The sequence below is a fragment of the Ammospiza nelsoni genome, chromosome 1, assembly GCF_027579445.1.
Source record: "Ammospiza nelsoni isolate bAmmNel1 chromosome 1, bAmmNel1.pri, whole genome shotgun sequence".
NCBI classification, from domain to species: domain Eukaryota; kingdom Metazoa; phylum Chordata; class Aves; order Passeriformes; family Passerellidae; genus Ammospiza; species Ammospiza nelsoni.
In genome coordinates this window covers 25,292,845-25,309,958 of record NC_080633.1, presented here as the reverse complement: position 1 = coordinate 25,309,958, position 17,114 = coordinate 25,292,845, and the positions used below count along the sequence as shown (strand labels likewise).

Sequence of the window (17,114 nt, the reverse complement as noted above, 5' to 3'; positions counted from 1 at the left end):
CCAATACCTAGAAAAATAGTTTGTAATTCAGACAAAATATTTAAATTATTATTTCTTTATATATTTCACACTCAAACATATAATTTCCTGTCCAAATGCGCAAATATTTTTTTTAAAATTGCCATAAAATTCAAATTAGCAAGAAATAAAGACACAGGGGCTATGTTTATGCCAGTAAATCACAGAGTGCCAGGGAATGCTTCCAAGTACTAGTAAATGGTCATCATATTAAAATTGTATTTTACATCACTAAAACAGTCTTGGAAACAGCTTGACCCAAGTTAAGTAATATTCTGCTAAAGAATACTCAGACCCAGTCCAGGAGTTAGCAAAGGCTAGGAGTCAGCTTGGATGTTTCCAATGGACACTTTGGATATGGCCCCCCTGCTCAGAAAGGTACAACTCTTTAAGGGTAGGAGCCCCAACCATGCTGGTGCCAGCTGGCCCCAGCACAAAGAACAGGCCAAGGCACAGCTTGTCTACTCCACAGGCACAGCCAAGGAATATAAACCAGCTAAGCAGTGATGAATGCAGTCTTATCTCACCCATCCTAAGGGGTCAGAGGACTCTGGAGTAACTTTTCACGTTCAGCACACTAGACCGGTAGTCCTACAGGACAATTACCAGTGCTTGTAGAAGTACTTTGCAGAAACCAGAAAGAAAACCTATTATGGAATCTTTAGTATAACCACAGTGGATTAAACAGGAGAAATTTACCCTACTTTGGCACACAGCACCACACATTTAGTTTCTGCTGGATCCATAAATCAGGTTTATCAAAGAAGCAGAAAGTGCACCAAGCACACATGGCTTCTGAAGCAGCCCAGCATGAAGTCCCAGCTCAGCAATCAGCACTGCAGAGCAAAGGGATTTTCTTCCCTTCTCTTTTTCATCTCCTCAGCTCCGGCACTTGGATGCAAGGAAAAAGAAATAGACAAGGAAAGGAAGAACAAAACCACAACCCCCTGAAAACAGATAACATAACCCAGCTCTCTGAAGCAGACATGGAGTGTGGTATCTTTTGGTTTGGGTCCTGTCTCATTACCCAGTAATTAGCAGTCTTGCCTATGCCACAATGTAGATCTGCACTATGGAGGATGCCTGCAAATTTTTAAGAACCCAACTGTTTCACAGGGTAAGAGCACAGGCAGTCAAAAGTCAGAAGGAGCAAAAGAAAATCTGCACAGGCATGCACACTGGGAGAGGAGGATTATCACCTAGACAAGGCAGGCACAACAAAGGCAGGCTGCTCAGTGTTACTGTCAGCAGCAGCATTCCCATCGGGGCACTGCTGCTGCCTGGGACCTGAGGCAGATTTCATCTGTCCCCTGCACTGCCTCAGCCCTTGCAAAGACCTGACTGTATAAACTGCCCTTCCAGATGCTGTGGTGGCAAACAAAACTAACAGCAGGCATGCAAATACTATTTTAGGAAATGGTGTATTTTTCTGAAAAAATTCATCTCAAGATGCGGTGAGGAATTAGCTGAGGAAGGAATAAATGACATTTCAAGTTGATGTTAATGAACAACCAATTGTTTTTACTTTTTGCCCTTTATAGTTCCTTGCATAAGAGCTATATAAATGTGAAAATTTGTATGAAAGATTCCACTTTCAATTTAGTACGAGATAGAATTTAGGCTATGAACTAACTGGGAGTTGAGACAGAACCCAGCTTTGAATTAAAACTTTCCAAATAAGAAAAAACAAAAAATGTCAATAAATTATTCTTTATTAGAACAGAGAATAGTGAATAGTGAAAAGCCAGAGGGCTGGTTATTTGCAATGCTGCTGTTTGAACATACTCTTTAATGATCTAGAAGATTAATTAGACATGGCAAAATTGGCTAACCAATTATTTAAGAAGCAAAGACTTTGATCCATTTCAGCAGAATTTAAATAAACAAAAGCAGGTAAACTCATTGGCAGGTTAGAATTAAAACAATTAATAACTTTCAGGGTGGTACAAGTCATGATAAACCACCAAACAGGTTTGCACAGGCTCTGTGTGGTTCCCTAAAAAAAAATCAAGAACTGACTCAGAAGGCACCATGAGAGCATCCGCTCAGTGCCTAGCAACAGGGTGGGAAGCCAGGAAAATGTTTAGTCACATTCATACAACAGGATACGGAAGGAGGACACGGAATTTAAAATTTGCCTCTCCAGTAAAACACTGAATTTGGTTAACTTCCTTAAAAGAAACCTTTCAGAGGAAAGTAAAAATGCTAAAAGTATACAAGCAGCATATGAAAGACTGGGATTTTTGATGATTCTCTCATGCAAGATCCTTTCTCCTTATCAATGCATTAAGTCTTCCAAGAACCATGTCCTCCTTTCCTGGGACCCTGCCTTTCCCAGAGCTGTGTGAGCACAAATCTTTGTATTCAGTAACTATGATAATAGGATAAAGTTTTCTCTATGAAAGAACTAGATTTTTCCTCTTGTGATTATGTTCAAGGAAAAAGAAATAAAATTCCCTAGAGGCATACAGCTCTTTGAGTGAGCATTCTCTGGCAGAGACCGTAGGGTCTCCCAGAACCCTTTCAATATGATGAACAGGGGAAGAAAGTGTGGTCACAAAGACTAAACACCACCCAAGCAGCCTCAAAGAACAGGCCTGATACTCAACATCACAGTCCATGGGGAGACTGCAAGCAAAACAACACAGGAGAAACTCCATGACAGGATGGGATTCCCACTGTCAAGCCGTCTCCTTATCCTATCTTTTATGACTGCAGGCACCACTTGCAAACTTCAAGCTGATGGATTACATCCTAAATGGGGTCAAAAGAAGCACAGAACAATTAGTGGTATTAGTGTGGCACTGCCCTCTGAAGCATTAATCTTAGAGTAGGGGCAACAGTCAACAATATTGAAAACAACACACATTTCAAATCCCTCCTGTATATAATCAAATTCTGAAATCTGCTAATGTGAGATATTAGTGAACTAAACAGTTATATAAAATTATAGCAGACTTGATATTTACATCAATTGAAATAGCATTCATAGTTGTATTTGCCTGATTAGAGTCACGAGGACACTAATTCTCATCCTGAAAAGCAGAAACTGATTGCCAGCTGGGATTATGAAAGAATTCCATCTCTTGCCTTTGCCTCATAGGCTACCAGAGTACATCTGCTGGATACTGATTATCTTTCTAGAAAACATTATAAGAAAGAATAATTTAATTTATTATCACTGTGGAAGTCAAACTGGTTGAGCCAATGATCTTTCATTATGGTATGATGAGTCTGCTGGATAATCCAATACTGCAAACAATGGATAAAATAACCGCAGATGCTTTTTACATTTGTTCTTCCTTCACTTCCTCTCAGCCTCACCTAGAACAGTTCAAAAGGTAAAAGCCATGTCTTCATTTTCACAATTTCTTTACTATGTCAGCTACAGAGAGTCTGGATACATTTTTTTCTGGTAGAAAAATTGCAAAAATCTATTCTAGGTCAACGACTTCCACTGTCAGTATCATTCAAAGTGTTCAGAAGGCTCAAAGGAGAAAAATAAATCACTAAGTATTGGTATTATGCAAGCTCTCTGAAGAGGTATTGACTGCATTTACTGCAAAGAATTAACAAGTGGCTTTAATGTCATTCTATTCTTGAGTGTCCTTTCTTTGCAACTGATCTCACATACTAAACCCTGCTATAAAAACCAGCATGCACTTTGACTAGATTAAGGACAAAATGACTTCAGATACCAAATGCTGAGGGATATAAACGTGAAGTAATGCCAGTGAAAGGCACACAGATCTCTGTGTGTACAGGACACCAGGCAAAAGAAAGGCACAGATTCTGTATGCTATGATCACATAGATAACTATGCCTATTAAAGCAGTTCTATAAACCCCATCAAGCTGACACTATTGAACAGCAGATATGCAAGTAATTGTGAACGTGATTCCTCCTGTGAAGGAAGGATTCGTTAAGCTGCCTTGCCTTGGATCAGGTGAGGTGTGCTTGTACACCGCCTACACACTGGCAGTCAGCTGGGACATCCTCCCCAGGAAAGGCAGGAGGGGTTTATGGAGCAGCAACCTCTGACCCTGCTCCTGCCTCCTGCAGTGACACGGATCATTCATGGCACTGCCATGGGAATGGTGCGCTCCAAGGGCAGCAGTACTGCTCCCTGCCCTGCCCTGCCCTGCTCCTGCCCTGCCCTGCTCCCTGCCCTGCTCCCTGCCCTGCTCCCTGCCCTGCCCTGCCCTGCTCCCTGCACTGCTTCCTGCCCTGCTCCCTGCCCTGCCCTGCCCTGCTCCCTGCCCTGCCCTGCTCCCTGCACTGCTCCCTGCACTGCTCCCTGCCCTGCTCCCTGCCCTGCCCTGCCCTGCTCCGTGCACTGCTCCGTGCACTGCTCCCTGCCCTGCTCCCTGCCCTGCCCTGCCCTGCTCCGTGCACTGCTCCCTGCCCTGCTCCCTGCACTGCTCCCTGCCCTGCCCTGCCCTGCTCCCTGCCCTGCTCCGTGCACTGCTCCCTGCCCTGCTCCGTGCACTGCTCCCTGCCCTGCCCTGCCCTGCTCCCTGCCCTGCTCCCTGCCCTGCTCCCTGCACTGCTCCCTGCACTGCTCCTTGCACTGCTCCCTGCCCTGCTCCCTGCCCTGCTCCCTGCCCTGCTCCCTGCCCTGCCCTGCTCCCTGCCCTGCTCCCTGCACTGCTCCCTGCCCTGCTCCCTGCCCTGCCCTGCCCTGCTCCCTGCCCTGCCCTGCCCTGCTCCCTGCCCTGCCCTGCTCCCTGCCCTGCCCCCTGCCCTGCCCTGCTCCGTGCACTGCTCCCTGCCCTGCTCCCTGCACTGCTCCCTGCCCTGCCCTGCCCTGCTCCCTGCCCTGCTCCGTGCACTGCTCCCTGCCCTGCTCCCTGCACTGCTCCTTGCCCTGCTCCCTGCCCTGCTCCCTGCCCTGCTCCGTGCACTGCTCCCTGCCCTGCTCCCTGCACTGCTCCTTGCACTGCTCCCTGCCCTGCTCCCTGCCCTGCTCCCTGCCCTGCTCCCTGCACTGCTCCTTGCACTGCTCCCTGCCCTGCTCCCTGCCCTGCTCCCTGCACTGCTCCCTGCTCCCTGCCCTGCTCCCTGCCCTGCTCCCTGCCCTGCTCCCTGCACCGCTCCCTGCACTGCTCCCTGCACTGCTCCTTGCCCTGCCCTGCCCTGCTCCCTGCACTGCTCCTTGCACTGCCCTGCTACCTGCCCTGCCCTGCTCTCTGCCCTGCTCCCTGCACTGACAGCAGGCAGGAGCTGCCAGCTGGGGACAAGAAAGGCATTTTGCCCCAGCAGACCCTCCCATGGTATCCCTAATGTTCTGGAGCAGTTCAAGTGCAGAGGTTTTCACTGTCTGCCAAAGAAGGTGGAGATGAGGGATTCTCCATCCTAGCTTTAACACAGCAGGAAAGAGGATCTGTCAGAAACCAATTCTTCTCACCACAAAACAAGCAGCAGGCAGGGCTCTTTTGCCACATGTCAAAAGAAGAACAATCAGGAAGTTAAAAATACCTTATTTCCTTTCATATCTAAATTCATCAATATTAGCTCTTACTTTCTTTACAAGCAAATGTTCAAACCTGTATTGAAGCCGAAACATCAAGCATACTGAAATATCTCTCTCCAAAAAACTGCTTTCTGGAACGATTTTTCATTTTGTGCAACTAAAACCAATGTAGAGCATCAAGCAACAACACCATCCAGGACTGGACCAGAAGCTAAGCAGGAGTCTGTGCCGTACAAGGCTTGGCTACCTTGTCAAGTCTCACTCCCAGCCTACCACAAATCAGGGAAAACATCATGCATTTCTCAGCTGGCTTGCATAAAGCAGAAAGAAGTCCTTCCAAGCATTTTTTTCCATGAAGTTTAAAATGGAAAAAAATTGAGGAAGTTGCACCAAATTCTACCCATTTCTTTCCTCTGATTAGAAATACACATTAGTAAGATACTGCCAACCACATGGTATGCTCTTTATGTATACATTATTAATATTTTAGTAACATTTTATATTGTAACTCATAGAGTATTTGAAATGTATTATTAACTGAGTATTATTCTATGCTTTTTTGGGTTCTAGTTTTGACAGTAACATACTGGGTCATTTTTTCCATGAAAACTCAGTATCTTAATCTTACAAGGAAAAATGAAGAAACTCAAGTATCTCTTTGACAAATGAGACCTGTCAGAAGCCAATGATCCCAGTGCACAGTACACTTGACAATGTGAACTCAACAACAATGAAGAAATACTTTTTTCAGCTCCCTATTTTGTGACAAGGGTCTAGATTGCAACCAGTCTCACTGTAATTTATTTCCTAAGAGAAGACTGTGGGAGTTCTGTGTGAAAACCACTTTATGATTTTTTCTTCCTCCATTATTTTCCCATGGAAGCAAGTATTCTATTCCATAACTTATGCAGCAATAATTACACAAACTGAGCTGATTCTAAATGTATACAATAGGTATGTTTTATGTGAGTGCTTTCTTTTTTCCTTTTTCCTTTTGAACTAGAACATCAAACACAGAATATACATAACATTTGCTCTGTGTACCGAAACACAGGAACACATTATTCTCTATCATAAGGATTTTATGTTTGAAGGTCCCAACTATAGAAAACCTAATAAAGTATATACTCATTTTCATAGTTTAGTCAGTAGGAACATTCACAGCATGTGTGAGTCTTTGCAGAAATAGTAATGGTGTAACTTCAAATGTAAATGTTACACAAAAATATACTCGCCTATAATTACATTACAGTTTCAAATATTCTCTTTTTTCCTAAATAACCTCTCTCAAATAAAAGATTGATCAACCACCCCCAAGATTCTGTGCAGAATCCACATCCCAGCATTATTCCTCAATGTCATGTAGGATCAGCTGTGGAATTTTAGTGGAAGTGTGCTTTCCAACATAGAGCACCACCATCTGAGGGCGTCTGCATATATTACCACCCGGAGTTTAGTCATGGTTCAAAAGAAGTCAGCTCTGAACTCATTAACTAAAGAATTCAGTTGTACTCCCTAGAGAGAACCAAAAGGTGACTTCAGAATGGCTGCTGCTTTTACAATATGTCAAAGATATTTCTGGATTTATTTTGTAGAGTTGAATCTTTACTGAAATTACCAAGCTGTTGAAAACTGTGTGACTGCACAGGTTCTTAAATGGCAAACCAGTTCAATTCTAGGGAAACAAAGCTCTTATTAATGACATTTTATAGTTTTGCACTCACAACCACACAAGTTCAGAAGCGTACTTGCAGAATATGTTACATTTTTGAGTCTGTTCATTGATTTATGGACTTTTATAGGGACAATGAACCACAGTATAGGCGCAGAGAGAAACCCACAGGTGGTGCTGGTAGCTCGGTTAATTAATACTGATTACTCTCCTTAATTTGGCAGCTGTTATCACTACTGCATCCAATTCTCTCCTGTCCTCTGTGCTGAGGTGGCAACTGAGGGACCAGAGTGCTGATCTCCTCCTGCTCCAACCCTGGAGCGTGAACAGGGTCAGTGTCCCCACGGGTGGAGCAAGGAAGTGATCACTGGCAGCAGCTTCCATCTGACCAACACCATGACCTTCATCATCCCCACTAATGCAAACAGCTTGAAGTCCATGAACATCTAGATTAGTGATGAATAGCATAGTCATCATCTGTCTGCAATTCCAGCTTGTCTTGGTTGTAATACTTTAAAAATGTAAGCCAAAACAAAACTGTCATACTGTATTTTATCCCTCTCTCGGAATCAAAGGAGAGATCAAAGGAGAGAAGACATAGAGGCCAAAAGCCTCTGATTGTACCTGGGCAAACTGAAAGGCCTGCAAAGGAAGCCAAGTAATCTTAAGTATTAATTTAAATTTCTTTTTTCCCTCTAAAATACTCACCTGACTTTCTCTTTGGTGTTTCTAAGAACAGTTGCAGCAAAATTTTGTGTAACACCAACCAGACTGATGCCATCAACTTCCACAATTTGGTCATTCACTTGGATCCTTTCAGGAAAAAGAACACAAATGCATAAATAACTGTATGAATTCTTCCAAATTTTCAGCAAAACTTAGCATAGAGAGATCTTTATAGTTTGACCTTAAACAAAAGCTCAGTCATAGAATGATTGAGGTAAATATGAAAAACACATCATTCCTTGCACACAGACATCTCATAAATCCAACTTCAAAGTTACCATTACAGTTAATATCATCGATTAATTATCCAGTCTCTTTCCTTATATAGAAATACAGCAACACAAACTCCTGAATTTGTCATATGAATTAAATTAAATGAGATACTTGAACAGCTCTTATATCATTCTTTCCTAAGCCAATCTTGAAAAACAGCATAAGACATAGTTCTGGCATTTCATGCTAATGGAAAAAAAATGTAGTATTTAACTAAAACAACCTGCTCATCTGTGGAGAAAAGAACTAAGCATCAGACCCAATTGTGACATACTATCTTAAGATATTTCATCTAACTTGTTCCAAAAAAATGAATTCTCAGTGTAAGCATGATCTTGCTGCACACAATCATAAAACTTGGACTGCTGTAATGAGGACTCTCTTTTTGAGACCAAAAACCTATTTACAGCCGATACGCTGTTTAATGCAGAAGAAGTTTAGACAGATGAAAGCCATGTTGCTTTTATCTAAAGCAAGCACAGCTACAAAATCCCTACAGCAGGCACTGGACTCCTCTGGATTATGAATCCCTGGAAGATGACTGCTATACTGTTCTTTAGAAACGCACGATCTCTTAATAGTTTCAAAACAAAAACCAAACAAACACATCCAGAACTAGTCAAAGGGAGCAATTTTCAAGCACTTACATGGATTCTATTGATCCAAATAACAGAGTTTACAAAGCAACCAAGAAACAGCTATGAAAAAATCCTATTTAAATTATATGAAAATACCTAAATTAATGTATTTAACATCTTAGGATATATTAGTGATAAGATTTCTTTTCAAAAAACAGAGGCTTCAACAGAATGTTGAAGCATTTGTACTTGGAGCACTAATTTCTCTGTCAAGTCTGAGGAACTGCTTTGCAGTTTTACATGTGTTCAAGCAGCATCTTTGTTCTTTGGATTCCAGTGATGAGTAAGAAATACAGTATTTACTCTTTGGCAGCCTCACACTACAGAATGTCACTGTGTTCTAGGCAGATTCTCCCTTGAAAAAGGCAGCCTATAAACTCCTATTTTGAAAATCATATCTGACATTTTAAACTCAGAATTTTATTTCAATTTGCACTGAAACATTTGAGAAATACAGCACTCGCATCAATATTCATCTAATTTTGAACTTTTTTTTTTAAACTTCCAACTCTTATTTTTATGGACACTGTTCTCCAATACTCCTTTACACATATATTTTAATTATATAGGATAGGATATGCATATATGCATTCAACCTACAAAGGGAGGACCTCCCCTGAAAGCCCATTCTGACAGGAGCTCCAGGCCCCCTGTGTCAAATCTAATTTCAAACACGAATGAAAAATTAGGCTTGGATTGCCAAAGTCTGAATTACAGAAATTGTATTGCTTTTAGCATTAATAACATTGGTAATTCTTCTGACAATTATTTTCTAATGTTCATGACTTTAAACTCTGCCTGCAGATAACAATGAAGTAGCAACTATAGAAACAAACCAACTACAACTGAAAAAATTATTTGCACAATTGCTCTGTATGATGAACTGAAAAATTTAATTTGTGCAGAGACATCTTCTAGAGTTCAATTTAAGAACTATGCAACGTTTCAAAACTGTTGCTCCCAATGCTATCAAAATACTTCATAAAGTGAATGACACATCACCACAATAACCTGAAAGAAGCAGCTATTGATTGATTGATCCAGGAAAAGATTTTATTTTTCATATTCAGTCTAATGACTGATTTCCTATCTTTCTCACTACTAATAACCTCTCCTAATACTTATCAACTTGCTTGCCTTTGGATTCATCTTGAAGCACCCTCCTTGGGCATACACTGGCACACAAAACCTTTAAGTATGACAGCTAAATGCTACATTTTTGTCTACAGCAGCATGAATCAAGCCAGGGGTGTTAAATCACTGAGAAACCTCTTTGCAGATTTTGTATTTCCAGGGGAGACAAGTACTTTGTATGATAATTTGATAGGTCTTTCAATAAAAAATAGAACAACTATCCTACAGATACTGTAACATTTTAAATTGTAGCTTCAGAAGAACCTGGTGGAAGATTGCTACGCGATTATTCAGAATATCTGATGCAACTACTGAAGAAGTTTTATTTTCTGGTTGGAGACTTTGTTTTGCTATCAGTGTTAATGATTAAGTAGGCTTTTCATAAAGATGAAGTTAACAGGACCCTTTACAGTTGATGCACTTTATTATGCAGAATGGTCTGGTCCTGACTGAGAGGATTATATATCCCTTTCCCAAGTGAATGATCAGTCACTCTCAAAGAGAAAATCAGAGTCCTATTTCTCAGCTGACTGAACATTCTGCCAGTTGAAAACCAACACAAATATTAGAATGGTCAAAGAACGATATTATTTTTTCTCAGCTGACAAGTTCCTTTCAGATGCCATCTAGGGAAATGAAAGAACAGACTTGTGATGGAACATTAACTTCTGCAGCCCACTCAAACATGTGAATAATGAGATGAAAAGAAATTACAGATCATGACAGAGCAGCAGTGAGTGACTGATTTTCAACCAGAGAATTTTACAAAGAATACCAGTCGTGAGCTTAATGCCTTCTAGGTGAGGTCAAGCATACCCTTCAGAAAAACATTCACTTAAATTTAAAGTAATGGATAAAGTCATGACATCTTGAGGTGTCAGCTTCATTTCCCTTCATAATTTTTAAGCCTATGATAAATCAGTACTTGGCCTTCAACATGATATTTTATTGCCAAGATCTCTAAAGACACCCCCAAGCCCAATCTAGAAGACAACATAGTTCAGTAGTTTCCAAGCAACATTACTAAACTTTGCAACCCCCTGCCTTCTAGAGTCTTCTGCTTAAATTTTTGTGGGGTTTCCACAGCAGAACAATTTTTTGCCTGGCTGAAAAGTTAGAGGTGTTCAACAAGGAACATGTTACTGCAATGTATTTTTTAGAAGACATCATCAACATCTTAAGAGTTTATTCCCACTCTTATTTATAAACAATATTTTCATATTGTTTATGACTAATATAACAAGACATTAATGGTTAAAATCAGAAAAGGAGAATGCAGATAAGTTGATTTAATTGCTTACATATCAGAGAAGTAATATTTTACTGGCATGAAAATTTACAAAGTTAAGCACTTTATTTTTAAGGACAAAATGAAAAATTGTATGGGTTAGAAGATTTTTAAGAATTCTTTTCATTATTAAATTATTACATAGTAAAGTTTTTTCCTGTCTCCTGAGAAGAGGTTGACTTGGTTTTGGCAGGTATTGTATAATACACAGATAACTGTGCCCCATATGATATGAAATATTTTATGTTGAAAAGGAATTCTTTAGCTTGCACATACCAAATAAGCAAGCAGATTTTGTATTAGCACATAGGACTACACACACCAGTTCACTTCTTTAGTGGGCAAGGTTTATGGTACAGCTTCCTATTCCAATTAATTAATGTACTTTCAGTGCTGTAGGTGTGAAAACTGAACCCCAGAATAGAAGACTATCCAAAGTAAGTAGTATGAACAATCTGTGTTAGTAAAGTTGAAAGGAATGCATTTAGTAAAAGTTTAAATATTCAGGCACACTAATTATTTCCTTAATCACAGAATAATCAAGGTTGAAAAAGATCTTCCAAGACCATCCAGTTTAGCCATCAACTGAGCAGCTCAATCACTCCTAAACCACATCCCAAGTGCGACATCCAGATGCCTCTTCAACACTTCCAGAGACAATGACTTCACCACCTTTCTGGGCAACTTATTCCAATGCCTTTTTAATTGAAAAAAAGCTCTAATATTTAATCTGAACCTCACCTGACACAACTTAAGGCCATTTCCTCTCACCCTTTCACTTGAGACATGTCAGAAGAGACTGACTCCCACCTGGTTACAACTTCCTTTCCAGTGGCTGTGGAGAGTGATAAGGTCATCCCCAAGCCTCCTTTTCTCCAGCTCAAACACCCCCAGCTCCCTTTCATAAGACCTGTGCTCCTGACCCTTCACCAGCTTTGTTCCCCTTCTCTGGCCACACTCCAGCACCTCAGTGTCCTTCTTGCAGTGACAGGCCCAAAGCTGGACACAGCCCCCAAGGTGGCCTCACCAGCGCCAAGCACAGGGGCACAGTCCCTGCCTGGGTGCTGCTGGATACACTACTGCTGGTCCAGGCCAGGATGCCTTTGGCTTTCCTGGCCACATGGGCACATCCTGGCTGATATCCAGCTCCGTCCTTTTCTGGATATCCAGCACCTCCAGTCCTTTTCTGCTGAGCAGCCCTCAAGCTACTCCTCCCCCAGCCTGCAGCCCTGCCTGGGGCTGCTGCGGCCCCAGGGCAGGACTGGCCCTTTGCCTTGGTGAACCTCATGCAGCTCTGATGTGAACCCAGGGCAGGACTGGCCCTTTGCCTTGGTGAACCCCATGCAGCTCTGATGTGAACCCAGGGCAGGACTGGCCCTTTGCCTTGGTGAACCCCATGCAGCTCTGATGTGAACCCAGGACAGGACTGGCCCTTTGCCTTGGTGAACCCCATGCAGCTCTGATGTGAACCCAGGGCAGGACTGGCCCTTTGCCTTGGTGAACCTCATGCAGCTGTCCTCAGCCCATAGATCCAGCCTGTCAAGATCTCTTTGCAAGGACATCATATGCAGAGAGACCAAATTATCCAATGTTGAACTGAATTATTTTTTTAGTATTGCCTATCTAAAGCTGGCTTGAAGCCAATAGAAGAGGTGGGAGCTCAACACCTTAAGAATCGAAACTACTTTCAAAAGTGACACAGAGTTTGGAATCAGCAGCCTTACTCATGCTAAAGCATCTGGGTTCTCAGTAGTCACAAACACTTATCTTTGGCAACTTTGTTCTTCTTTAAAAGTCTAAACTCATGGAACCAATTTAGTTCTTCTCAGAACCACATCAGTTACTTGGACCTTTCCAATGAAGTTGATCAACTTTACAGCTTGGATTACCATGACATATGTTAAGCAAACAACTATTCCCTATGAAAATCATAATTTATAGTAACTCTTGCTGATAAAATTCCGAAATACAAAGTCTCGTTTACCTGCCATCTCTTTCTGCTGTCCCACCCTCTGTTACTGTTTTGACAAATATTCCCAGTTTTTCAAGGCCTGCATCAGCTCCAACTCCCATTCCAATAATGCTTATGCCAAGTCCATCTTCATCTGTGAAAGAGGCAAGAAAAAGCAGAAAATTCTTACATTTATCTGTACATTATTTGGTAGGTAAGCATTTATGCTTTGGTTCCTCTTGGCCTTCTGTGTCAATAACACTAATATTACTTTGATCCCTTTTAAGAAAACTATTTGACTACCATTTAAATTACACACAAAAAGTATCACCTGCAGCCTTATGAGGAGCATAGAACAACAGACAAGATTTTTACTCCTCCAGTAAAGAATGAACGTATCACAACAAACACTGTGTCAAATCATGTTAATGGAGTATCACTAAACAATTCTCTTAAGAAGATAAAAACTGCCTGTCTCTGAGCTGCTTCTTTAATTCCTCACTGAACAATTCCTGAAATCCAAAAAGCCACAGTAAATACAACCAACTCATGGAAATTCGAGATAGACTCTGTAGGTATGTGTAGACTTCCTCAAACTTGTATGTCAGTGTCACAGGAAGTGGAAATGACACACAGACACGATACCTTTTTCTAGCTCGACTGGGAAGAGCTCCAACTTTTCCACACGCTTCTCAAGTTCATATTCAGCTGATGCAGCCACTGGGTCAACTTCATCATTTCTCCTGTCATAGTCCTCATTAGAGTATGTATTGAAAACCTGTGGAAATAGATCAAAAATGATTCAGCTATCCACTCCAAAAAAGACTTCCAAATTATTAAATTAGCTACTACTTTTGTCTTGTGATATTGCAAAGTTTGAAAAGGCTTTAAAAGACAAATTTCTCCTGCTCATTCCAACTTCAGGTTTTTAAATTTGTGCTTTTTTATTCAAGGAAGCACAAGTACGGTTGCAAAAGTCAACTGAGTGTAAGTTTCTGTTGCTTTTGATTATAAATTCAAAAGGTGATCCCTAATGTCTACGTTGGTCTATGCATATAAATAATTAAAATAATTAATTTAACTCATTAAAAATGCACTATTAATAAACATTAACAGAGTCAAATACATTGAAATTATAACCTGTATAGTATTTCTGTATTAGTCTTTAGGCTTCATGAAGTTTCAGTTAACATTCATTCAAACAAAGCTTGACCTGAAGATTACTAATCTGCATTTACATCACCTATGAATATCATGGGGATTATGTTCCATATTATGCATTAACATTTTTAGATCAGCAATATACACAGCCATTGGGTTTTTTTTAAGCTAACCAGGTTTACAGGTTTATTTAATCTCTAAAGCAGTAATTTAACAGTGACTGAATTAACCTGATTATATTATTTATCCTACCTACTATCATACTTTCAACATGGCCTTCAACCAGTGATTATTCAGACCATCAGAAACATTAGTCAGGAAAAGCACATTTTCATATTTTAGAGATCAGAATTTGCCAGCCTAATTCATTAAACTGTCTGCACTTGGCAGTAAGGAAAGAATATGTATTACTAGTGGTAATAATTTTACTAAGCCTCAGTCCCATGGATATATCATATTCATCACTTCAAATAAAGGAAAACAACTTCCCACATTTCTTCTTCCTCTTTTACAGACAACCTACAGAAGACATCATTGCGTGGCCACGTTTTCCTTTACCACTGTTCCTCTAATAATATAAAGCACTGCACCCTGCTAGATAGCTACACAAACATTCCAAAGTTCTCCAGAAGCCTGCTCTTTTACAGCCCTGCTTGGAGGGTCTCTCACGGTGTCCCTGGATGGAGCACACATGCCAGCTGGCTGCCCAGGGCAGTGACAGGAGCTGGGTCACTGCCACCTGGGGTTTCACCCGCCTAAAGAGCTCTTAGTACACATCCATTTCTTTTAAACAGCAAATATATTAAAGTTGAAATATAAAAATACTTTTAAATACTACTGCTAGTCTATTAACTATGCTATGGCCACCACAAAGCTACCAAAAAGACAGCAGTGATTCAACGGCAATTTTAATACCCACTCACATGGGTATTTCACACCAATGTGAAACATTTTGTTTTCTCTTCCAAGAAGATGGAAATGATAAATATTTTACAAGAATTCACAAACCTATCTCACATGGATTTTTAGTTATTATGATGCAAGAAGAAGGCTGCTTTAACAAAATTATGCTCCTAGAAATCCTTCATAAATACATTCAAAGCATAAGTAAAATAAGACACATCATGCTGTCCAGTGCTGCTGAATGTTTTATGCTGCTGTAGTATCTGTAAGAGTGGAGAAAAGCACGGACTGAGAAACAAGTAATGCAATTCAAGGCCACCATTTCTATCCTGACTAAAAACAGATAAAAACAGCTGGAAGAGTCCACTCAACAGCAATGAAAAAGTGGTACAACTCCCCTGCTAGCTTCCCTTCTCTGTGATTTGGTGTCAAAGGCAGCAGTTTTTACCCACTAAGGGTTCCATGATCAAGCCCAACCTCATTCATGCTGCAATCAACCAAAATAAGGATCAATCAATAGAGTGAGACTCAATTACAACAACACTAAGCTGAGGTTTGACCATAAACCTTTAAGTTTGAAATGCAGCAGATATGCAAGCAAGTACAGGTTAAAAACAACAGCTGTGAATTTAGCTTGAATCATGTAATTTATTAACATGATGAGAGAGACCCATGCCTCCAATGCGAACAGAGATTAACTGCATGAAGGTAAAGGAATATACTGCTAGCTGGAGACAAAGAACAACTGAGAGAGAGGTATACGGGAAAATTATGTCACAAAATGAGTACATTTACTTCTGGATTTCTTTTCATCATGTTAACTGGCACCATTCTTGTCCTTGTGTTCAATGAGTGGCATGAGAATATTGTGGAAGCAGTTTTAGATTTGTTGCAAAATGACTGGATACTCTTCAGGATAATTTTCTTTGAAAGCATCAAATCATATACTGCATTTGGGTTTGGGATGATTTTTCTTTAATCAGATTGGACAGAAGAGATGGCTTTTTGGATTGTGCTCACTGTTGTGAAGTATTTTAATAATAGCACTAAAATGGAACTAAATATACTGTTGGTGATTGAAAATTATCATTATGTCTCCAAATACATCACACTACTCTTATCTAGTACCTTCACTCTGAGACTGTAGATCCCTGATTGCACAAAGCTCTGTGTTTCCTACCTGGCATCAACTCAGTCTTTTGTACACTGGTCATATAACTTTGTCCACTGCCTTCAACAAGGCAGTTGTCTCCCCCTGAAAAGGGGAAGAAGAAGGATATTCTTCTATGTCATTTATCTCATTTTGTGCAATCACATTTCATAGTTGACTGATTCCATTAAATGAATCTTTGGGTGTTAAATTGAAATAAAGAAAATTTATGCTTGGAAATTTTCTTTCTTTATGAAACAGTCTATCCACCAGGGTAATGAACTGCTTGCTCAGTACAGTCATGAGAACTGTCACTCAAGATTTTACTGCACTAAAAATAAGATAAACATTTATAACTTCTTCCTCACAGTATGGTTAACTTGATTTAAGTACAACTATTTCACCACGTCTGCTGCTGAAGTGTTTTCCAGAGTGTGTGTGGGATTTCAGACTCATGGGAATTCTCCCATTCCCTGTCATTGGACAGATTTGGTTTTACTGCCACTCTGGCCAAGTAGCCAGTACAGTAAAGTCACAACTACAGAATATGCTGAGTTGGAAGAGACCCACAAGAATCACAGAGTCAACTCTGGGTCCTGTATAGGATCATCCCCAAGAGCCATATCACAAACCATTCCTCATACAGCAAGCTCTTTTTCTAGTATATCCAATATAGTATCTTACTCTCTGATTTTACCACTACAAGCATTTAGGGAAAAAAAAAGTT

At 40.6% G+C, this 17,114-nt stretch overlaps 1 protein-coding gene across 3 annotated transcripts in view; it reads right to left on the bottom strand.

The window, feature by feature from the left end:
- The window catches only part of PPP1R9A (protein phosphatase 1 regulatory subunit 9A), a 132,896-nt gene that overhangs the window by 49,947 nt on the left and 65,835 nt on the right, over positions 1–17,114 (bottom strand). For all 3 annotated transcript variants that reach the window (XM_059487622.1, XM_059487639.1, XM_059487630.1), the window contains exons 3-5: positions 13,819–13,951; positions 13,207–13,327; positions 7,872–7,976 (exon numbers count right to left, since the gene is read on the bottom strand). In XM_059487622.1, the coding sequence (XP_059343605.1) occupies positions 7,872–7,976; positions 13,207–13,327; positions 13,819–13,951 (359 nt within the window). The remainder of the gene's footprint in view (positions 1–7,871; positions 7,977–13,206; positions 13,328–13,818; positions 13,952–17,114) is intronic.